The sequence below is a fragment of the Erpetoichthys calabaricus genome, chromosome 4, assembly GCF_900747795.2.
Source record: "Erpetoichthys calabaricus chromosome 4, fErpCal1.3, whole genome shotgun sequence".
Classification (NCBI taxonomy): domain Eukaryota; kingdom Metazoa; phylum Chordata; class Cladistia; order Polypteriformes; family Polypteridae; genus Erpetoichthys; species Erpetoichthys calabaricus.
Window position 1 is genome coordinate 55,934,686 of NC_041397.2, and position 25,457 is coordinate 55,960,142.

At 35.6% G+C, this 25,457-nt stretch overlaps 1 protein-coding gene across 2 annotated transcripts in view; it reads right to left on the bottom strand.

Moving 5' to 3' along the window:
• Positions 1–25,457, bottom strand: part of pan3 (poly(A) specific ribonuclease subunit PAN3) — a 206,829-nt gene that overhangs the window by 65,359 nt on the left and 116,013 nt on the right. For both annotated transcript variants that reach the window (XM_028799486.2, XM_028799485.2), the window contains exons 7-8: positions 22,943–23,047; positions 2,411–2,468 (exon numbers count right to left, since the gene is read on the bottom strand). In XM_028799486.2, the coding sequence (XP_028655319.2) occupies positions 2,411–2,468; positions 22,943–23,047 (163 nt within the window). The remainder of the gene's footprint in view (positions 1–2,410; positions 2,469–22,942; positions 23,048–25,457) is intronic.

Genomic DNA, 25,457 nt, shown 5'->3' on the forward strand with positions numbered 1-25,457 from the left:
GTAAATAATGACAGAGTATGTATTACAATAAAAAACAGAATAATTTAATATAACACTGATACAAGAAAGCAAAAAAGTTATTTTTCAGGAATGACACTAAATAACTAGACAGATAGCTAGCTGGAGAGAACGAGAATATATATTTTAATTTACACTATTCAGGGATTGAATGACATAAAAATACAATTTTATTAAATTCACATTCTACAGTTTAGAAGCAGTTGCTAACCAACAGTTTGGTCACTATAGAATTTTAAAGAATGTAACAGAAAATTTAGTTTTCATCTTAGAAAATACAGCTGGTGGTTCAGGAGCAGATGGAGATCATATTATGTACTTTTTTTTTTAAACACCATCCCAGTTTCATATATTGAACACTAGAATCCCTGAAGCCTATAAAAATATTCGTAATACCAGGCCACCTTAAATTCCCTCACACCTCGTCTTTGTTTTGCAAATGTCTTAATCAGCACAACCAGCAAGTACCCTGCTATTCCATCCCCCACTGAGGCAGCTGAAAGTCTGTTTATCTGGGAGTAAGGTGTCTGGAATTGTACAGGGTAAAAAATATATTGTTATTTGGAATACATGCATTTCATGTGTGTTCCGTATCTGCAACAATTTGTGTAAATATAGGATGACAGGAAATGTGACGCAAGAAATGTTGAACACATAACTAAAACACACTTTTTTCATGTTATAGTAATAATTGGATAAACTTTTTAGTTAGCCAATAAAAGGTGTCATTTTGCTTTATGTCCCATTACATCCATAACGGATAACATGGTACAACACCCTAGTATTACAGTAATAATTGGCAAAATGTTGATGTGAAGTGTATAATGTGTGAAGGCTTCAAGTCCAAATAAACACTTTCATAAAAGGTATAACAAAACAAGTACATTTTTATTCAGGAAAATAACCAAAGAAAAAGAAATTGTTCAATTTACATGTTACTGGCAATGTGTAAAACTGAAGCCCAGCTATCAATCGATCCAAAATAGACACATTTGCTTGGCTGGTGCAGAGGTCAGAACTGCTGCCTCATAATCAAGAGGTTGCGGGTTTGATTCTGGGTCCACCTTGCATTTACCATTTTGAGTAGTGAGCTGCTATTATTGTTACTATTACAGTATAATAAAACACATTTGATATGAGTCTGTAACAGCTGGTGTAAATTTATGGTACTTGTAAAAGTTAATGCTGAAGGGATAAAAACAGACTCAAACGCAGCTCAATCATTTCTTCTTGGTGTTTTGTTGAGCAGACACCACAGTGTCTATGGTGGATGTTACTTTTCCTCGCACACAGACATTCACATCAACATGTCATTTGAATGATTTTTTTTATTCAAGAATCCCAAGAATAAAACTGAATAAAAAATTGTTCAAATTCAATTTTATTAGTGAGTCCAAGAATAAAACTGAATAAAAAAAAAAAAAATCATTCAAATGACATGTTGATAAGAAAGTCCATGTGCGAGGGAAAGTAACGTCTTTTACGAGTACCATAAATTTACACAGGATGTTACAAACTCACATTAAATGTATATTTTTGTTAAATGATAATAATAATAGCTCATTACTCAAAGCGCTAAATACAAAGACGACACAGGATTTGAACCTGTTACCTCACCATTTCTAAACAGTAAGTTATCCACTGCACCATCTGCACAGACCAGTGACCAAGCAGTGCTACTTCTGTGATAACTGGCTGAAAATGAAACACACAAACACAAAGGTATGTGAACATCTTTTATTTTGTACCAACTAATAGTTGGGCTTCAGCAATATGTCAACTGAGCAAGTTTTTTCTCTTCGGTTTTATTCTTGAATAAAAACATACTTGTTTTGCTACACTTATTGAGAAAGTGTTTCTTGGATATTTGGGCTTCACAGTTCCTATACTTCACATCAAAATTATGTCGTTATTACTATAACATAAGAGAACATTTTCTGTTTTAGCCGTGTGTTCAGCATTTCTTGCCTCGTATTTCCTTTGTCATTCTATATTTGCACAGATATATATTTGCTGACACGGAACACACATGAAATTTATTTATTTCAAATCATGGTATTTTATTACCTATACAATTTCTTACTAACGCATTACCAGATAAACACTTCAACACAGAATTCAGATGTAAGGATTGTGGCAGGAAGATTCCTTCATCTGAGTAAATGGGGGAAGGGGTGTAACAGGCTGCGTTCTGCTAAATCACACATTTGCAAAACAAAACTATTGGTGCAATGATAAGAAGCTACAAGTTTCTTGGCATACGTCAAGAAAAAATAAGGAGGTCAGGAACAACAAAAAAAATTGCAAGCTTCAGGGATTTTAGTCTTAAGTTTATTCATTATCAAACTAGACTGAGCAGGCATGGTAACTTTAAAAAAAGCAAAAACCCTACCTGGATTTTCACCTTGATCAATTTGGGCCATTGTTATTAAATGCCTGTTGATCAACTCCTGCATGAAGAAAATATTGAAAAAAAAAATAAAAATAGAAAATACAACAATCTTACTTTTATTTTGCAATCAAATTTTTACAATCTTATTTTTGACAATTTGACAAAAAACACCATTTCATATACTAGTTCTGTCTATTAAACACTATTGTGCCACTTCAGGAAAAAAAAGTACAGTATAAATATTACACAATTTCTACAGTCAAAGATTTGAGATGAAGTAATAGGCAATGCGTCACATTCAAACTGTGAGCATATTCGCTTATGCACTATTTTTGAAAATTTCCAATCAACATACTACAAGATTGCACTTTGAGTGTCTGACATTACAGAAAACAGCCTTATATTTTTAGTGGACTAGCTTCTATTGTAATTAATGATGAGCACTCTTTTTTCCTACAAATACAAAAAGTGAAAAATGCGCATTTTAATATATATATATATATATATATATATATATATATATATATACATATACATACACACATACATACACACATACATATACAGTATATATATATATATATATATATATATATATATATATATATATATATATATATATATATATATATATATACACACACACACACAGGTAAAATTCCGTTACAACGAAATTTTCATTACAACGAAGTATTTTTATGGTCCCGACAGCTTCCCCATATGAAGCGAGTCTATAGAAATCTCGTTACTACAAAGTACATTCAGCAGATACTTTCATTACAACGAAGTGCCCAAAAGACCTTGAAATGGCTGAATGAATCATCCACAGAGCGGTTAGTTCTATGGCCGCAGCTCAGTTGTGCACAACAATCCCTCAAACAGAAACATTGTAATTTTTTTCTTTCTTCGAACTTTCCTCGTACTGTTTTTTTTGCCTTTTTTGTTTCCTGCGGATTTCAGTGATACCTTTTGCTTATTGCTCGTCAACATTTGAAAAACATCCATTGGAATTTAACTCATTGTTTCCCTCCTATAGAAACAGCAAACACTAAAAAACGATAACAGTTCATATTAGAAAAAAAAACTTTACATTTTTTGCAGCTCTCGATTGCGGCAAAAAGAAAAAAAAAAGACGTTGCCAGTGAATTTCGGAATTTCGCTATCGACGCTGTCAACTTTCTTGAAAGACCGAGCAAAAAAAGAAGAAAAATCTCGGGTTTCAAACGTATGTGAACTGCTGCATTTGAAGACGTCGAAAAAGCAGTTTTTCTGTGGTTCAGTGATGCGCATTCAAGAAACATTCCTATTAATGCGGCACTCATTCAAGAAAATGTCAGGTTTGTAAACTCTCTTGGGAACTCCCTGAAGAGCGTCCCGAAGTCCAAACTCCGCATCTATGGAAGACTGTTTATCTGTTGCTGGGGCAACAGCCAGCTCAAAGGCGTGCTGCGTCTCTCAGCTATGCTGCATCTCTCAGCCAAAGCAAACAGAAAAGATATCGATGGGTGATATGCAAGGAACATTGTAAATGCAGGTAACAGGTAACTTGGTCACTGATCTGCTGTCTCTGTATGTAGCAGAGTGGCAGATCACGCTACAATAAATAAGTGTGCCATTCCTGTTTCAAGCTGAATAAAGCTGTTTTTGCTGAAGTACTAAGACTCAGCCTTGTGTTTTGGGGTGCAAGACAGGGGCTTATAGCACAACCCCGATCTTTTATGATTTGCTTCTGTGGCGCTTCACTGCAGCGCTATATATGGCTGATAATTTGGCTTGCCATACGCCTGTTGTTACCCTGCCCCGGCAATGGACAAACAAGCTTTCACAGACGTGGCAATTGCGCTTCAGGACGCACTTCGGCATGTTGTCCCCGTTGGGCGGGGAGTGGGGTTGGGGGTGGTGTCTCAAAAGAGTTCGGAAACCTCACAATGCTTCCACATTTAGATAATGTTTGTGTTGAATTCCTCCCACCCAATTGCACGGCAGTGATTCAGCCATTGGATTTGGGCATCATTCGCACCCTGAAAGTGAAAGCTGAGAAAAATTCTTGTCAACATAATTTGTAGGCAGAAGGAGATTAAAATTAACGCGAAAGAAGTTATTGAAATGATTGCAAACGCCTGGGCGCAAGTTAAAGAAAGCACCATAGCAACAAATACTGAATCTCATTACAACAAAATTTTTGTTACAACGAAATCTTTTTTAGGTCCCTGGGAGTTCGTTGTAATGGTATTTTACCTGTATATATATATATATATATATATATATATATATATATATATATATATATATATATATATATATATACATATACATATTTTATATATATATATATATATATATATACACACATATATACACACACACATATAAATACACACTAGCCATGTGCGCCCAACTACGTTGCGCGTGTTAAAGTTGTCTGTGAAGGGCTCCCTGTTTAAACGCGGCTGCCTGTCATGAACTGGGCCCTTCGTCGCACAGCATTATGATTTTTTATAAGGGAAAAAAAATTACAAAACAAAACCACTTGGACATTGATTCGATAGGAACGGCCTACTCGGAATCACTGTCCGAATAGTAATTATGTGGTGGTGTAGGAGCATTTCTGCTTCTCTCCGTTCACAGTCTGTCTTGTTTTCACGACGCTGTCGTTTCCTCTCACGATCTCTTCTCAACCTTTCTCCAATCTCGCAGGTTGCTTTGTGGCAATCCAAAGAGTAAGGCAATGTACACAGAGCAATGGTTATTAAAGGGGGACACATAGGTATCCAGGCTCTTTACAGCATAAATAGGGATCACTTCACTGACATGTGAGCAAGCCACGGTACAACTGTGAGACGCGCAGCACTCGCCGGCTACAACGTAACAATAATAATTTCCGGAACATGCTGTTACGTTGTCATTCATTTTACCCACTGTCTTTCTTTCATTCATTCATATGTTACGTAGGCACATACCTTTTATCTTCAGCAATCTCATTCTCTAACCAGGCCTCAGGAGCTAACCAGCGTAACACTGTCCACAACCCCTTTCGTTATTCCGGCACATTGTTGACATCCGTGAGTAACAACAACGTACTAAACTGGAAGGTGGTCTACACATGCGTGGAATTCACGGACAAACAAAGATCAAGATCCAAATGAAGATTATATATAAAGATTAGTTAATTTAAAGCACAACAATTTGTTTAGTTTGAATGTCTGTGTTTTGAGGTGTGACTGGAGTACTACAGTCTTCAGTAGTATAAGCCTGAAGGAGATTCTTAATGCAATGCCTATGTTTTAGCTGTCTCTCTACTGCCATCTAGTGCTTCTTCTTCTAATTCATTCGTGGACAAACAAAGATCAAGATCCAAATGAAGATTATATATAGAGATGTATATACACATGTATATACACACACACAATATATATAAGATAAGAGTGCCATATAAGATGGCAGAATGGTGGCTCTGAGGCTAGGGATCTGCACTGGCAATCAGAAGGTTGCTGGTTCGATTCCTGTAAATGCCAAAAGGTACTCTGCTCTGTTGTGCCCTTGAGCAAGGCCCTTAACCTGCAATTGCTGAGTGCTTGGAGCAGTGAGAAAAGAGCTATATAAATGCAGAGAATTATTATCAAAGAATTATTACTCAAATGCGTTTTATACAGAAATTAATGATAAATGGTACAATTACATGCACACCCTTTCTTCTCTCTCTCTCGTGTAATTGAGGAGGTTTTTGACAATTTGAAAATATTTGTGCCTGACCTTCAGTTCTAACCTTATTTTCAAGTTTGTCTCTAGGTGTTTACATTTCAAAATGCCTTTGTCTCATATTCCAAGAGAAAGCTAAAATACTTTTTTGAATGTCTATGCATGTGTACTATGTATAGGTGCAGCAAAAAAATATGTCTCTTAACTAACTAAAGTACTGTGTAAATTGTGTATGTGTGTTTGTGCAGATGTATTTGTGTGTAAATATAATTTCTGAATTCCATCAAGACAGTCCACTTACAGAAATCCAGAGAGCTATATTACAAGAGAGCTCACTCTAATAGTTGGTTAACAGGCTCTGAGCAAGAGGAGTCTTCATTCAAGCAGTTTATTATAATCAAATACACAAAAAAATTAACTGCATAGTTGTATCTCTTCTGGTTTTACTACAAATATTTCTGTAGAGGGATTGTGGCTGATTTTAGATCCAAGGCTATTAATATATTGGGGATATGCAAATAATTTTAATCGGACAGCCAGGCACTTGACACTGGTGACCATTTAGGTATTTTCTTGGATGTATTCTAGATACAATTTAGAATTTGTACAGCTGTATGGCATGTTTGATTAATAACAGAATAAATATTTTATGGGTAACTGAACTCTTTTCTGAAAATCCAAGTAAAATATTCTTTTTCTCTCGTTTCATGAGATTGTCTTTCAGTAAATTACTTGAAATTTGTAGGTAGAATCTAGAGTTACAAACTCTATCTAGTTTCACTTTAAGGCAAATATTAATGGAAAATGAGGTAATTCAGGCAGGTTATTCTTGACAGAATATCCTGCTTTTATGTACAAAAGAGTGTGTGTTGCTTCATATTATATATATATATATATATATATATATATATATATATATATATATATACATACATACATATACTAGCAAAATACCCGCGCTTCGCAGCGGAGAAGTAGTGTGCTAAAGAGGTTATGTAAACATATATATACATATATATCTACATATATATATATATATATATATATATATATATATATCTACATATATATCTACATATATATCTATATATATATATATATATCTACATATATATCTATATATATATATATATATCTACATATATATCTACATATATATATATATCTACATATATATCTACATATATATATATATCTACATATATATCTACATATATATCTATATATATATCTACATATATATCTATATATATATATATATATATATATCTACATATATATCTATATATATATATATCTACATATATATCTATATATATATATATATATCTACATATATATATATATATCTACATATATATCTATATATATATATATATCTACATATATATCTATATATATATATATCTACATATATATCTATATATATATATCTACATATATATATATCTATATATATATATCTACATATATATCTATATATATATATCTACATATATATCTATATATATATATCTACATATCTATATATATATATATCTACATATATATCTACATATATATAATATATATATCTACATATATATCTATATCTACATATATATATATATATATATCTACATATATATATATATATATATCTACATATATATATATATATATATCTACATATATATATATATATATCTACATATATATCTATATATATATATATATCTATATATCTATATATATATATATATATATATATATATATCTACATATATATCTATCTACATATATATCTACATATATATCTATCTATATATATATATCTACATATATATCTATCTATATATATATATCTACATATATATCTATCTATATATATATATCTACATATATATCTATCTATATATATATATCTACATATATATCTATATACAGTGGAACCTCGAGATACGATCATCTCTGTATACGAGAAATTCAAAATACGAGGAAAGTATGAGCGAAAAATTCAGATCTAAATGCGAGCATTGGCTCGCGTAACGAGCCACGAGCCAGGCTGTGGGTATAGCTCTCAGCTTAGCGAGGGGGCGTGGTAGCAGTTGCGAGCCGCGATCTGCGGTGTCTGCGTTTCTCACTTAAGTGCACAGGTGGGAAACTGCCCACATCCATGATTGTTCCTGTGGCTGATGGGCTGCAGCTGCCATGTCCTCCCCGCATATATAGAGAAGCGCAAGCCGGTTAAGGGGGAGAAGAAGTAAAAGAAAAGAGAGGAGAGAGAACGGAGGTTGCGGCAGGCAGGCGAGCGAGCGAGCGAGCGCTCGCGTGTAGCTGAACAGGCGAGCCAAACAGCAGAAGCAGGACGGTGTAGAGAAGGTCAGCTGCATTAAGAGTGTCTCGCCTGTTGCAGAGCCCGCAGGTGAGACGCTAACAGAGAAGAAGCACCGGGGATTGTCATCTGTTTTTTAAAGACTGCATCCTTTTGACGTTTTAACCTCGTGTTAAAGGATTGTTATTCTTGTGTATTTTAAACCTCCACTTCACAACTGTTTTAAGGATTATTTATTTAAAAATTTATTGAATGCTCTACTGCACTTTAGACACCTGTTTTGATTCTTTTAATAATCAGTTATATTATTTACCAGTGTTATTTATTAAAGGTAGACTACAGTATATATAATTTATCAGTGTTATTTGTTAGGAAAATTGATTTTTATGTTAATATATTTGGGGTGCGGAACGGATTAACTGGATTCCCATTATTTTCAATGGGGAAGTTTGTTCTAGATATGAGAAATTCGCTATACAAGCTCAGTGCTGGAACGAATTAAACTCGTATCTAGAGGTTCCACTGTATATATATATCTACATATATATCTATATATATCTATCTATATATATATCTACATATATATCTATATATATCTACCTATACAGTGATCCCTCGCTATATCGCGCTCCCCCTTTCGCGGCTTCACTCTATCGCGGATTTTATATGTAAGCATATTTAAATATATATCGCGGATTTTTTGCTGATTTGCGGATTTCTGCGGACAATGGATCTTTTAATTTCTGGTACATGCTTCCTCAGTTGGTTTGCCTAGTTGATTTCATACAAGGGACGCTATTGGCAGATGGCTGAGAAGCTACCCAACGTACTTTTCTCTCTCTCTCTTGCGCTGACTTTTTCTGATCCTGACGTAGGGGGATTGAGCAGGGGGGCTGTTCGCACACCTAGACGATACGGACGCTCGTCTAAAAATGCTGAAAGATTATCTTCACGCTGGCTACCTTCTGTGCAGCTGCTTCGTGAAGCGACATGCTGCACAGTGCTTCGCATACTTAAAAGCTCGAAGGGCACGTATTGATTTTTTTATCTGTCTCTCTCTCTCTTTGTCTGCTCCTGACGGAGGGGGTGTGAGCTGCCACCTTCAACAGCTTTGTGCCGCGGTGCTTCGCATACTTAAAAGCAAACAGCCCTATTGATTTGTTTGCTCCTTTGAAGAGGAAGATATGTTTGCATTCTTTTAATTGTGAGACTGAACTGTCATCTGTTTTGTCATGGAGCACAGTTTAAACTTTTGAAAAAGAGACAAATGTTTGTTTGCAGTGTTTGAATAACGTCCCTGTCTCTCTACAACCTCCTGTGTTTCTGCGCAAATCTGTGACCCAAGCATGACAATATAAAAATAACCATATAAACATATGGTTTCTACTTCGCGGATTTTCTTATTTCGCGGGTGGCTCTGGAACGCAACCCCCGCGATGGAGGAGGGATTACTGTATATATATCTACATATATATCTATATCTATCTATATATATCTATATCTATCTATATATATCTATATCTATATATATATATATATATATATATCTATATCTATATATATATATATATATATATATATATATATATCTACATATATCTATATATATATATCTACATATATCTATATATATATATACATATCTACATATATATATATATATATATATATATATATACATATCTACATATATATATATATATATATATATATATATATACATATCTACATATATATATATATCTACATATATCTATATATATATATATATATATATATCTACATATATCTACATATCTATATATATCTATATACAGTAATCCCTCCTCCATCGCGGGGGTGGCGTTCCAGAGCCACCCACGAAATAAGAAAATCCGCGAAGTAGAAACCATATGTTCATGTGGTTATTTTTATATATTTTAAGCCCTTATAAACTCTCCCACACTATTATAAACATTTCACGCACAATTATACAGCATAAACCCTTTGTATTCTCTTAGATATTAGGTAAGATTCGTTGAAATTATGTATGTAAACACAGTTCACATACAGTAAAACCTAAATATTATTTTAAAGATATCGAGCGTCTCCGATATCACATATGTTACAGCCATTACGACAGACAGGCCACCATCAATAAATACGTACAATGCAAGAAAAATTGTATACAATAAAATGTGTGTACAGTGACACTAAACTATGTACATGTAATAAGTACTGTACGTAAATAATTAATTATGGTTACTCACCAACAATGACACGACGACTTGTCCGATAACGATGAGTTTAATTTTACTGCACAACAAAGGATAGCGTTACAGCTCTTCTAAAGGAGCCTCTTCAGGGGACTGTTTAGCACCGCCGTTGTTGTTCTTCCATCACTCTTCAATCCAAATCCCTAAAGCCGGTTCCATCCAGACTACTGCCTTACAACGTCCACTTGCAACTCGTTTTGCGCCCTAGTTAAAAGACACTGCGGCCGTAGATCTTATATGCTTTTCCTCCTTTTTAAATAAAAAGAATCGTGGACTCATTTATGCTGTAATGGTGTCCTGCAGCGGTGTAGCTGTTTCCTTCCTTCAACATATCCAAAACTTTTACCTTTTCTGCAATCATTAGCATTTTCTGTTGGCGCTTGTGCACATTAATTCTGAATGAGTGAGATTAGTACTTCCTGGTTAATGCAGCGCTCAGTCGCTGAGCCAATCAGCAGCACACAGGAACTTAACCGCATGCTCTGATTGGGTAGCTTCTCAGCAATCCACCAATAGCGTCCCTTGTTTCAATTCAAATGCGTCCCTTGTTTCAATTCAAATGGGCAAATCAACTGAGGAAGCACACGTACTGTAGACCGCAGACATCCGCGAAGCAGTGAAAAATCCGCGATATATATTCACATATGCTTACATTTAAAATCCGCAATGGAGTGAAGCCGCGAAAGACGAAGCGCGATATAGCGAGGGATCACTGTATATATATATATATATATATATATATATACAGTGGTGTGAAAAACTATTTGCCCCCTTTTTGATTTCTTATTCTTTTGCATATTTGTCACACAAAATGTTTCTGATCATCAAACACATTTAACCATTAGTCAAATATAACACAAGTAAACACAAAATGCAGTTTTTAAATGATGGTTTTTATTATTTAGGGAGAAAAAAAATCCAAACCTACATGGCCCTGTGTGAAAAAGTAATTGCCCCCTTGTTAAAAAATAACCTAACTGTGGTGTATCACACCTGAGTTCAATTTCCGTAGCCACCCCCAGGCCTGATTACTGCCACACCTGTTTCAATCAAGAAATCACTTCAATAGGAGCTGCCTGACACAGAGAAGTAGACCAAAAGCACCTCAAAAGCTAGACATCATGCCAAGATCCAAAGAAATTCAGGAACAAATGAGAACAGAAGTAATTGAGATCTATCAGTCTTGTAAAGGTTATAAAGCCATTTCTAAAGCTTTGGGACTCCAGCGAACCACAGTGAGAGCCATTATCCACAAATGGCAAAAACATGGAACAGTGGTGAACCTTCCCAGGAGTGGCCGGCCGACCAAAATTACCCCAAGAGCGCAGAGACGACTCATCCGAGAGGTCACAAAAGACCCCAGGACAACGTCTAAAGAACTGCAGGCCTCACTTGCCTCAATTAAGGTCAGTGTTCACGACTCCACCATAAGAAAGAGACTGGGCAAAAACGGCCTGCATGGCAGATTTCCAAGACGCAAACCACTGTTAAGCAAAAAGAACATTAGGGCTCGTCTCAATTTTGCTAAGAAACATCTCAATGATTGCCAAGACTTTTGGGAAAATACCTTGTGGACTGATGAGACAAAAGTTGAACTTTTTGGAAGGCAAATGTCCCGTTACATCTGGCATAAAAGGAACACAGCATTTCAGAAAAAGAACATCATACCAACAGTAAAATATGGTGGTGGTAGTGTGATGGTCTGGGGTTGTTTTGCTGCTTCATGACCTGGAAGGCTTGCTGTGATAGATGGAACCATGAATTCTACTGTCTACCAAAAAATCCTGAAGGAGAATGTCCGGCCATCTGTTCGTCAACTCAAGCTGAAGCGATCTTGGGTGCTGCAACAGGACAATGACCCAAAACACACCAGCAAATCCACCTCTGAATGGCTGAAGAAAAACAAAATGAAGACTTTGGAGTGGCCTAGTCAAAGTCCTGACCTGAATCCAATTGAGATGCTATGGCATGACCTTAAAAAGGCGGTTCATGCTAGAAAACCCTCAAATAAAGCTGAACTACAACAATTTTGCAAAGATGAGTGGGCCAAAATTCCTCCAGAGCGCTGTAAAAGACTCATTGCAAGTTATCACAAACGCTTGATTGCAGTTATTGCTGCTAAGGGTGGCCCAACCAGTTATTAGGTTCAGGGGGCAATTACTTTTTCACACAGGGCCATGTAGGTTTGGATTTTTTTTTCTCCCTAAATAATAAAAACCACCATTTACAAACTGCATTTTGTGTTTACTTGTGTTATATTTGACTAATGGTTAAATGTGTTTGATGATCAGAAACATTTTGTGTGACAAACATGCAAAAGAATAAGAAATCAGGAAGGGGGCAAATAGTTTTTCACACCACTGTGTGTGTGTGTGTGTATATTATATACATATATATATATCTACATATAAATATATCTACATATAAATATATCTACATATTATATATATATATATATATATATATAGCTCTACATATATCTACATATATATATCTACATATATATAAGGCCGTCCTTTCTCCTTGCTTAGCGGTTCTGTATTGTTTTATTGTTCGTTTATTACGATTGTTATAGTTATTGTGTAGCTATTTGAGACTCACTTTTCTGTTCAGGTACCCATTTCCTTTATGTAATCCGCGGATTCTCCGCTATTTTTTGTTCGTTTATTACGATTAAAGTTATTTATTGATTCCCTTCTTTATCTGACTGCCTGCTCATATAAGGCGCTCTGCTGTTTTTTTGTGAAGCAGCCTTTACACAGGTTCCCCGCTGTTTTATAAACGAACGCCATATAAGCCCATCCTTTTTCCTTGCTTCGCCAAGGAAGCACCCTTTTTATTTAATCCACAGGTTCTGTGCTGTTTTATTGTTCGTTTATTACGATTGTTAAAGTTCTCTTTGTATACCACGTTGTCAGTTCAGCACTCCGGTTGTAAAATGACCAAGCGGTGCAAGCTTACTGTTGAGAATGCAACATATAGTTGTACAGGAGAAAAGCAATCTTGCCTCAAATCAATGGCAACCTTTTGTAGGTCTATGAACTTAATTTAAACTTTAGGTTTACACGGTGCTTTGTTTCCGAAGTACCCGCACTCATGAATATGTCTGTATGCGTCAGTTGCTTCATATTCTTTTCCTACATTATCAATTGTGTAATGTGTTTGTTGAACAGGTTTGATTCACTGAAGTGATCACTCGTGCTGTGTTCAGTCAGTTCACGTGAGCCGCTCTCTTGTGTGATGTTGCATGCATATATATATATATATATATATATATATATATATATATATATATATATATATATATATATATAGAATGGTTGAAAATAGTTTTACTGTCAAATAATGCAAAGAATACGCGACACGTGTTTCGCCCTAATTCTGGGCTCATCAGGCGTACACACTCACTGCACTCCCTCTCGGGAATCGAACCTCGGACATCAGCGCTAGAGGCAAAGCCCCTAACGTTGCGCCACGGCGTGTGGTTTGTTCATTTAACAGCATGTAGATCGGGGTAGGTAGGTAACCACCCATACAATCAGATTGTGATTCAGACTACGAATGCCATGAATATATATATATATATATATATATACACACACACACACACACACACTAGCAGGAGTACCCGGCATTGCCCGGAAATCTATAACTGGTGAATTTCCCAAATGAAAGAAAAAGAACATAGAAAAAGAACAGTTTTCTGATTGACATTTTAGTGTAATAGGTAATATAGGTGGTCACTTTAGAGGCCTTGGATACAGTATATTTGTTGTGTTGTCTTGGGGTTCCGAAAATGAACAAATTGTAAGGATTGCCCACTGTAGAACATGTTACGTAGAGTTGTCCGTGTGAAAAGCATGGATTTTCCAAATTGATGCCTTTAACTTGGTGTGATTGCCCTTCAGCCTTAATAATTCACATAGCAAAATCCAAACGAATAAGAAATTCTAACCTTTTGAAGTCAAAGGGTAAATCATTTTGAACAGGAAATTGTAGACATTTGAAAGCAAAGGGTAAATCATGAGGAATCAGCGGAATTCTTGGTATGAAAACATCTTGACGTCTTGCGCAATGTTTGAGACGGCCCTGAAATAGACTTTTTTGTGGCATCGGAAGTGGACTTTCTAATGCTATGTTTTTTTTTTTGGTGGCATGGGTATATTAGCAAGGGCAATTATAATGTGTCACATGGTATTACGCACGGAATAAGCACCAGAGTGAGATGAATATACGTTATTTACAATACGTCGGAAAGCGAACAAATAGACAAATGTCTTTGCATATCCGTTAGAAGTGAAAAGATGGAAAAGATAGCGTCTTTCGTTCGTGTTTGTTTACTTCGTATTACAGTGGGAGTGGACTCTTCTGAATAAAGTTTTAACACAGCTCCGTTTATGAGACAATGGGTGGTTGCTGGCGAAGTGTAATATTTTGAGTGCATAGCTTTCCTTACGGTAAACGCATGCAAAATCAACAGGACATAAATTTAACTGGGACAATGTACATTCATTAAACAATGCCTACACAGAAGACGCCAAAAAACTTAGCAAACTATTGACCCGAACCAGACTCCCCCGTCCCACCTGGTACACACTTCCTTATCAACACAGTGTGTCTGAAGGTGCAACACGCATCCTGGCCAAATCAGGCATCAGAATAGCACACAAGCCTGTAAACAACGTGCGCACTGTCCTTTTCAATGCTGAAAACAAGAAATGAACAGCAGAAACACGAAACACAGTTTAAAACATTCCATGCAGTTCTTGCCCAGTGGTATACATAGGATAAACATCAAAAAGAATTGCAACACGTATACAGGAACATCGCAACGCCGTTAGAAGGAAGGACTCACGATCACAGATCTATACGCAAACAAAATCAACAGGACATACATTTAACTGGGACAATGTACAAGTAAGATTTAAGGCCAGTACTAAAAGTGCCAGAGAACTGGCTGAATCTTGTCTATCAGACAAAAACGCCATTAACAGACATTTGGACATAAACCCAGCATATGCAAACTTAAGAAGAACATATTCATAATAAATAAAACGTTACGACTATATATACACATATACACCCACACTATATATAGGTCTGTGATACAGTTTGCATATTTGCAGCTGGAGATCCACAAAGGGAGAAAAAAAAAAAGACACACAAGGTGTCTGAAGGTGCAGCACGCATCCTGGCTAAGTCAGGCATCAGAATAGCGCACAAACCCATGAACAATTTGCGCACAGTCCTCGTTAATGTTAAAAACAAGAAATTGACAGCAGAAACCCGAAACGCAGTTTACTGCATTCCATGCAGTTCTTGCTCAGTGGTATACATAGGACAAACTTCAAAAAGAATCGCAACACGTATATAGGAACATCGCAACGCCATCAGAAGAAAGGACTCACTATCACTGATCTATACGCATACTAAATCAACAGGACATACATTTAACTGGGACAACGTACAAGTAAAATTCAAAGCCAGTACTAAAAGTGCCAGAGAGCTGGCCGAATCTTAGTTATCAAATGAGAATGCCATCAACAGACACTTGGACATACTGTAAATCCAGCATATGCAAACATAAGAACATATTCATAATAAACAAGACTTTACACCCAATACCCCCCCCCCCCCAATAACACTGACTTAACCATCTCTACTTTATGATACGCGATTCATTTTTTCACCCTTTAATTAGCTGCAAATATGTGTATATATATATATATATATATATATATATATATATATATATATATATATATATATATATATACAGTGGTGTGAAAAACTATTTGCCCCCTTCCTGATTTCTTATTCTTTTGCATGTTTGTGTGTATATTATATATAGTATATATATATATATATATATATATATGACTAGCAATAACTGCAATCAAGCGTTTGCGATAACTTGCAATGAGTCTTCATTTTGTTTTTCTTCAGCCATTCAGAGGTGGATTTGCTGGTGTGTTTTGGGTCATTGTCCTGTTGCAGCACCCAAGATCTCTTCAGCTTGAGTTGACGAACAGATGGCCGGACATTCTCCTTCAGGATTTTTTGGTAGACAGTAGAATTCATGGTTCCATCTATCACAGCAAGCCTTCCAGGTCCTGAAGCAGCAACACAACCCCAGACCATCACACTACCACCACCATATTTTACTGTTGGTATGATGTTCTTTTTCTGAAATGCTGTGTTCCTTTTACGCCAGATGTAACGGGACATTTGCCTTCCAAAAAGTTCAACTTTTGACTCATCAGTCCACAAGGTATTTTCCCAAAAGTCTTGGCAATCATTGAGATGTTTCTTAGCAAAATTGAGACGAGCCCTAATGTTCTTTTTGCTTAACAGTGGTTTGCGTCTTGGAAATCTGCCATGCAGGCCGTTTTTGCCCAGTCTCTTTCTTATGGTGGAGTCGTGAACACTGACCTTAATTGAGGCAAGTGAGGCCTGCAGTTCTTTAGATGTTGTCCTGGGGTCTTTTGTGACCTCTCGGATGAGTCGTCTCTGCGCTCTTGGGGTAATTTTGGTCGGCCGGCCACTCCTGGGAAGGTTCACCACTGTTCATGTTTTTGCCATTTGTGGATAATGGCTCTCACTGTGGTTCGCTGAGTCCCAAAGCTTTAGAAATGGCTTTATAATCTTTACCAGACTGATAGATCTCAATTACATCTGTTCTCATTTGTTCCTGAATTTTCTTTGGATCTTGGCATGATGTCTAGCTTTTGAGGTGCTTTTGGTCTACTTCTCTGTGTCAGGCAGCTCCTATTTAAGTGATTTCTTGATTGAAACAGGTGTGGCAGTAAATCAGGCCTGGGGGTGGCTACGTAAATTGAACTCAGGTGTGATACACCACGTTAGGTTATTTTTTAACAAGGGGCAATTACTTTTTCACAGGGCCATGTAGGTTTGGATTTTTTTTCTCCCTAAATATATATAAGATAAGACAGGTTGATGCTGCTTGTTCGCCTTCTTACAGACTACCTGTTAAAATGGTTTAAAATCTGCCATGACTGCAGTCATCAAGCCAAGAAGGCTTTAAAACTTATCTGTGAACTAATCCCTGTAGACACAGTTGAAAAAGACAAAACCCTGGCTACAGAGAAGAAACTTACATATGTTACCATTGCAACACAGACACTTACATAAATGATGAAGATGCTATGTCCTTTGCCTCTATGGCTACTTGTGCATTCAAAGTTAAACAAGTGTTAAGCTAACATAAAAAATGTCTTAATGAACAAAGCAAATGTTACAAAAACAGAAAATATAAAAATGACACAAGAATCTTCACTGAAAGATGATGTGTTGAAAAGGTATGTACAACAATATTCTCACAGTGTTAATGAACAAAATTATTGCGCACCCTCGTTCAAGTCTGTTAAATTGAGAATTACCAGTTGATAAGTACTATAATACATTCTATAGTACTTACCAGAAAATACTCAGATTCTATCACGTTCTGCACACTTAACTGTGTTGAAGATATTTAATTGATAAATGTTCCATTTGTACCCTTGTTTTCAGAAAGGTTTACAAATGACTTTAAAAAAAAAAACTGAAATCTCTCATTTATTTAAGTATTCAGACCCTTTGCTGTGGCACTACAAATTGTGGTCAGGTGCATCCTGTTTGCTTTTATTATCCTTGAGATGTATCTAGAACTTGATTGGAGTCCAACCTGTTGAAAATTGAATTGATGAGACATAGTTTAGAAAGGCACACATCTCTGAATATAATGTCCCACAATTTACACTGCATATCAGGACAAAAACCAAGGAATGAAGTCAAGAGAACAATGTGTACCTATGTAATAAAATTGTGGTGAGGAATAGATCAAGCCAATAGTGTAAAATCATTTTAAAGCTTTGAGTGTTCCAAGAATTAAAGTGGCCTCGACAGTTGTGAAATGGAAGAAGTTAGTCCAAACAAAGTAACCAAGAAAGAAGGACCTTGGTCAGGGAGTTGACCAAGAACCAAATTGTCACTCTATCAAAGCTTCAATGTCAGAAAGGATGAACCATCCTAGCACCACTCCATCAATAATGGGTTTTTGGTAGAGCAGCTACATGGAAGCCACTCTTAAGTAAAAAAGCATACATGCCAGACCACTTGGAGTCTGGCAAATGGCATTTTAAAGACTCTGAGAATATGAGGAAAAAGATTCCATGGTCTAATCGGACAAAAATGTACCTCTCTGAGCAGAAGATCAGGCACTGATCAACGCCTGTGTAATACCATCTCTACAGTGAAGCATGGTAGCAGCATCACACTATGGGGTACTTCTAAGATGATCAGAATAGAGGGAAGGATGAAAGCAGTCAAACACACAAGGGTCTTTGAAGAAAACATATTCCAGAGCATATACAACTCAAACTAGGGTAATGGTTCACCCTTCAACATGACAATGACCCAAAGCAAACAGCCAAGACAATACTGTAGTGGAATCAGACAAATCTCTGACTCTCTTTGAGTGGCCCAGCCAAAGCTCTGACTTAAACCCATAAAACATTTGTGGAGACCCCTGAGGATGACAGTTTACAGACGCTTGCCATTCAGTCTAAAAGAACCTGAGAGGATCTGCCAGGAAGAATGAGATAAACTGCCCAAATGCAGATGTGCAAAGCTTGTATAGACTTACCCAAGAAGACTTGAAGCTCTAATTCCTGACAAAGAGGCTTCTACGAAGTACTAAATTAAGAGTCTGAATACTCATATGAATGATAGATTTCAGCTTTCAATTTGTAATAAATTTGCATTCCTTGGAAGATGTTTTCACTTTGTCTTAATGGATGATTGAGAGTAGCCTGACGGATAAGATAAAGTGTGCAGAGAATGAACGGGTCTGAATAATTTCTGAATCCACTGTATGTATACCATATGTAAAAATGTGTTAGATCTTGCACAAGACAATATTGAAAGCAATTGGTAAGAGTTGAAGATCTTTGCTGATTTTCATTTTTTCTTGTACTTAATACTTGTTTAATACACCTATAAAATATTTTTTGTTGTTATTGTACTCATAAGAATTACTTAGGAATGCTCTGAAACCACTTCAGTTTTTTGTCCAGCATCTTTGGATTTACCGGTCAATGAAAACCCCATCATATGATATGTTCAACAAATCATCTTGATGTCTAGTTACGCAAGACCGCAAGCTTTTTGGTGTTCTCCTATATTTTTACCTCTAGACCCCACCCCCCCCCCCCAAAAAAAAAAAAAAAAACTAATTTTAAGGCCATTTCAGACCACATTTTGTGCAGGAAATTACACCTTTATGATAAAGAGTACACCAATATGTATCATCAGCAAAAATGATCAGAACAACTTGAAGGAGTAGTGCATGCAACATAAAATGCCCCCAGGGTTTAGCCCCTAATAGGATACGAGATGTTAAGTTTCTCCTTTTCCCAAAATTAAGAAAAAAAAAAAACAGGATTGGTAATATAGGCACGTGTTTTACTTTATTTTGAGGTTACTGATCACAAATATATTAATATTTTTGATTTTTGTTTTCCAGTGGTCCAAACCCTCAAAGCCACTGCCAGAATATTAAAAATGACTAATTACAAACACATGGGGTAAAATCTAGGACTATTTCAAGGTCAGTGATTATGAAAATTATGTTTTTGGATCCTTTACTAGAAACCTAGCCCTCTATGGACCTCTACAAGGTGATGAAAAATTACACATTTCTATTACAATCAAGAATATTTAGACTTTAACCATTTAAAGTGAAGCACATACATAATACAGTATTTTAATTTCAAATATTTGACACAACTATTCTTGTTTATTACGTACATCTACCTTATGAAGTAAACAATTACATTTCTTATGACCACCCTGAATTAGGGAAGCTTTTAATAAATCAGACTTTATTTGTTCAATCCTTTCCTGACTCCCAAGGATACTGTACAATGAGTGGCTAAGGGTTATTCATAAACCGTGTCTAATCAACATGGATTTTTTTTTTTAGACCGATGATGATACTGATATGTGGGCAACAAAGATGGTTGGTTGCTGATACATATTTTACTAACGTTGCTGGTATGTTTAAGTATTAGTTTTCCTAGAAAAAAATGGATGAAAATAAAAGTATTAAATGTAAGATGTTTTCACAAGAAAACCTCATTTAAAATGTAAACAGATTAAATAACAGTTTAAACTGTTTAAACAAAAGCTGCAATAGTCCTTAGAAAACAGTTTCACAACACTAAAAAGCATCATCGACCTTAGCATTCTCCTTCTGAAATGAGAAACCTTTTTATTTATTTATTTATTTTTTTACACATAAAACAATTAAAATTGTAATTATTTCTAGTCCACCAGCAGTGGACTGTTATAGCAGGAAGCAGAGGAACACAATGATAGGCAGATATCTACTGAAAATTTACAAACTGGCAAATCTACAGTATTATATATAACTAGCTGTGTAAGCCCGTGCTGTAAAAAGCCTGGGCTCCTAGAAACTATTGAAATTGTTAGAAAAAAAATGACATGCAGAGTCGGCGGTTTCATTTTGCAGATGTGCTCGCCCCCCTTGTCCATCAGCGGATAAGCGAGTTTCACTTTGTCAACTGAGTCTCTGTCTTTCAGCTTCGTTCTGTAGCCTCGTACTTCATTCTTCTTCCAACTCGTTAACTTGGGGCCACCTTGTCGGCTCTTGCTGTAGCTTCGCATTTCTGGGCTGGACAGACAGACACACACACACACACACACTTCCACAAGTAGATGTTTATATATAAGATAGCTTGTGAAACATTAACAGTTTCAATAACAAAGATTTGTGGAAAAAAAAACTTATTAAAAATATAGCTGTATATTTTATTACAATACAAAAAAAATATTGTTCATAAATAAATACGAACAATTGCAATAAGAGCATATGAAACTCTTTGGTTTTTAGTCCAGTTGCTGAAGGATGAAAAAATGCAAGTGGAATCATAATATAACTTCACTTAATTAGAATGAATTGCATGTAAACATAAATAATATAAATATACACATCGTCAAACCTGGTTAATCCAAGTCAGAATCATAAAGGTTATCAAGCAGCAGTTGACGCAACACATAAAACAGCCCTGGATAGAGTGCTAGGCCATTAAAGGCTCTTTTTACGTATGCATCTATCTGCACTTACACTCAACTGTAAACTGAATACTTTGAATACTTGTGTCAATGTGATGTTTCGGTTTTTAAAACATTTGCTAATACTTTTAAAATCCCTTTTTCGCATGGTTATTCTGGTGTACCTATTATTACTTGATGTGGGGGAAAAAGTTAATTTAAACGATTTTACCATAAGACTGCAACACAACAACATGTGAAAAAAGTGAAGGAGTCGGAAGGCTTTCTGAATCCACTGTATGCGTGTGTGAGTGTGTGTGTGTGTGTGTATATATATCATTACGTAAAAACACCACCCTTACCAAAGTGCTACCTGAGGCAATTGCCTCATCACCTCATCCCACACACTAGTCACGTGTATGTGGATAGAAAACGCATTGCATTTATACTTATGATAAATATGACCATTATGCATTTCTGACCAACTCCAAAACTTAACTGTACAATACATCATCATCATATTTACACCGTTTATTTTAAAAATAGTCAAATACCATCTGATCATGGCATGTGTGATTGCAGGTATAAACAGATGTACTTTGCTTTAGGTACAAATTCTACTCTGCATCCAGATTGCCACTGTCACTCAACATTATGTGGTGATGTCATGTTTTCACTCAATATTGATTTCACTCCTGTGGCAGCTGATATCTTTCTGAATTCACCACATTGCCCATGTAAAGAAAAGCTGATAAAGACAGAAGGCAGATTCAAGAGAGCAGCAAGGAAGAATATAACTGTGATAATCAGTGAGGTACTTGAGTGTCCATCCATCATCCATTTTTTGTAAATAAAATGTGCCAGTAGTCGTCTGCTGATATATTTCCATCCATATTGGGTATATAAAGTGTTATTTTTGGCCCTCAATAAAACTGAGTTTGACATTAAAGGATTAGAGGTTCTAGAATATCTGTAGTCTACATTTATTTAAAACTGCATACCAAGTTTAGGATATTCAAACCACACACAAAGAATAATTTTGTTTTAATCATGGCGATTAATATAAAAAATAAATAAAACTGAAAAATACAGCAGAAATACTTTGCTTATCACATTATTTGACAACAAAAAACTGAAAAAGATGTAAATACATTTCTATAAATGTACAGAATAACGGAGTTTAAAACTTACCTGCCGAAGCTCATCAGCCATAAAAAATGAAGGTGCATTTGCTTTTGGTTGCATATATGCAACATGAGGTGGTGTTGGAGGATATATGTGATAGGTCGGAAAAACCTAGGAACAGAAAACAATCTGACATGTATACAATTGCAAAAATGACCCTAAAACACTCCTTTTTAATCTTTACAGATAATGATCACTATTTCTAGCTAACAGTAAGTGTCTTGCTTGTGCCTAATACCCCTTTTTTCCAACTACAAATTTATTCTCTAAATGAAATGACAAACTGCTGACTTGTGATCAAAGGCATCAGAAAAAACAAGCAAAATGAACATCACTGCAAAATTATTATTATTTTTTTTTATAAATCCTTGTAAATATGTAGCACTATTACTAGCTAATGGTCATACATGAAAGACTTTAGGTATTCACAGTCAAAAAATTGTCCTGCTTGTGACAGTTTTCATGATAATCCTTCTTGTCCAAGATAAAGGAATAACTGTTGACTCATAATGAGCAGCAGCATGCTATAATAGCTCTGAGTATTTGAGAGTGTTTCAGAGATTTTTGTTGCTTAATTTGTGTGCTTGCTAACAACACTACAATAAAAGAATTGGCACTAATCAGCTTTAGTAATTGTTCCTCGTCCTCAGGATTCATGTGTCTTGACTGCAGAAGCAGGGTTATTACTCTATATATACGACAAGCAGTGTGACCTGAGGGACCAGTCTTTGTTTTTCGAGAAGAACCTGGATATTCCAGATGAACTGAGACAGAGATACAGATACATCAATTACACAAAAAAAAAGACCAAACAAGAAGTGAATGTACAAATTGTGTTTCCAAACTTTCGTTATGGTAAATGTAACATCAGTGGCAAATAATACAGAGGAACTACAACAACAACATTTATTTATATAGCGCATTTTCATATAAATAATGTAGTTCAAAGTGCTTACTAACTAACAATAGTTACAAGGACACAGAGAGAATACTGAAAATTAAGCATTTTCTATTTATACAAACATGGCTACAAGAGGAGGATTGTAAGGTTACTGTGAACAGTTTTGCTGAACTAAGCATACAGAAATCAACATTAAGTGTAGAAAGAGAAAAGGAGGTAACTTTGTTGTGCTTGTGATTGTCATAACCCCATTTCAGTCAAAAAATCGATCTGCAATGTTGATACTGAACAACTTTCATTAGTATGCATACATGTCATTTGAGAAAAGGAGGCAACCTTGCTGTGCTTGTAGATGCCATAACCTCATTTCAGTCAAGAAATAGATCTGTAATGAGGATACTGAACTTTCTGTAGTATTCACGCTTGTTATTTGCAGCACGAGTTCACCCATACCATCTTATTTTTATTTATATTCGGACTACTGCTAATCCCAGCACATTGTCTGGTGAGATATTATCATGAGATTCCACACTAACCATTCAAGTGTACTCATAATAATGTTATTTTATCTTATTTCACACTCTTCAGTCACAACATTAAAACCATCTGCGTAATACTGTGTAGGCCCATCTCGTGCTCTGTGACTAGTCTTGTCAGAACATCCCACAAGACCTGCCATTTTGGACTTTCTCAATCATCTAGCTATTAACAGTTTGGCCCCTGTCAAAATCACTCAAATATTTATGCTTGCTTATTTTTCCTACTTCCAACACATCACCTTCAAAAATTAACTGTTCACTTGATCCTTGACAGGTGCCATTGCAACAATATAATCAATGTTTTTTACTTCGACTATTAGTGGGGTTATTGTTGTGGCTGATTGGTGCATATATACTGTATTACAAAGGCAATAGGCAATTTGTCACGTGTCACTAAAAAGATAATTACCCACATACTAATCTATTTTTATAGCCTCATTATATGTTTGAAATTTTTAAAAATAAAATATGAAAGCTCTTTCACCAAGAGAAACTGATTTTATTGAAGGACGTTCACCACCATTTCCTATGGATATATACACCAAGATGCCAAAAGGAGCAAGGTATATAAATGATTTGGGACATAGTACTTATATAAATGCAGCCAGACTGAGATGTGACTGCATAAAAGAGATACTAAGTCTGACGAGTCCAAACAAGCAAGATACACAGAGCTGCATATAAACACCTGTAGTTACAACGTGATGTGGAGTGGGCAGTGCCTGTGTCACACAAGGGGTTTGTGAGAATCATCCTATGCACTTCCTTTCTGGGCTTTAATGACTGATTCACTGCCACAAAATCTATTATGCTTAATGAATAAAATATGTTGGTAGGGGAGTTTGGGAGGAATCAACATTGGGGCTGGTTATGGAAGAAGTGACTGATATTGGTAGGGATGCTCAGATCAAGGTTTTATTAGGGCCAATACTGATCACCGATTATCATATTTCTGGATGAGCCAATTCATTATTTTTCTTTTTATCTCTGTAAAAAACGTTTGCACTAATGTCCTGTATAACCAGACGAAGAAAAGCTCTATATTCTTATAGTAATGTGTTAACTTTAGTATTTTTATAAT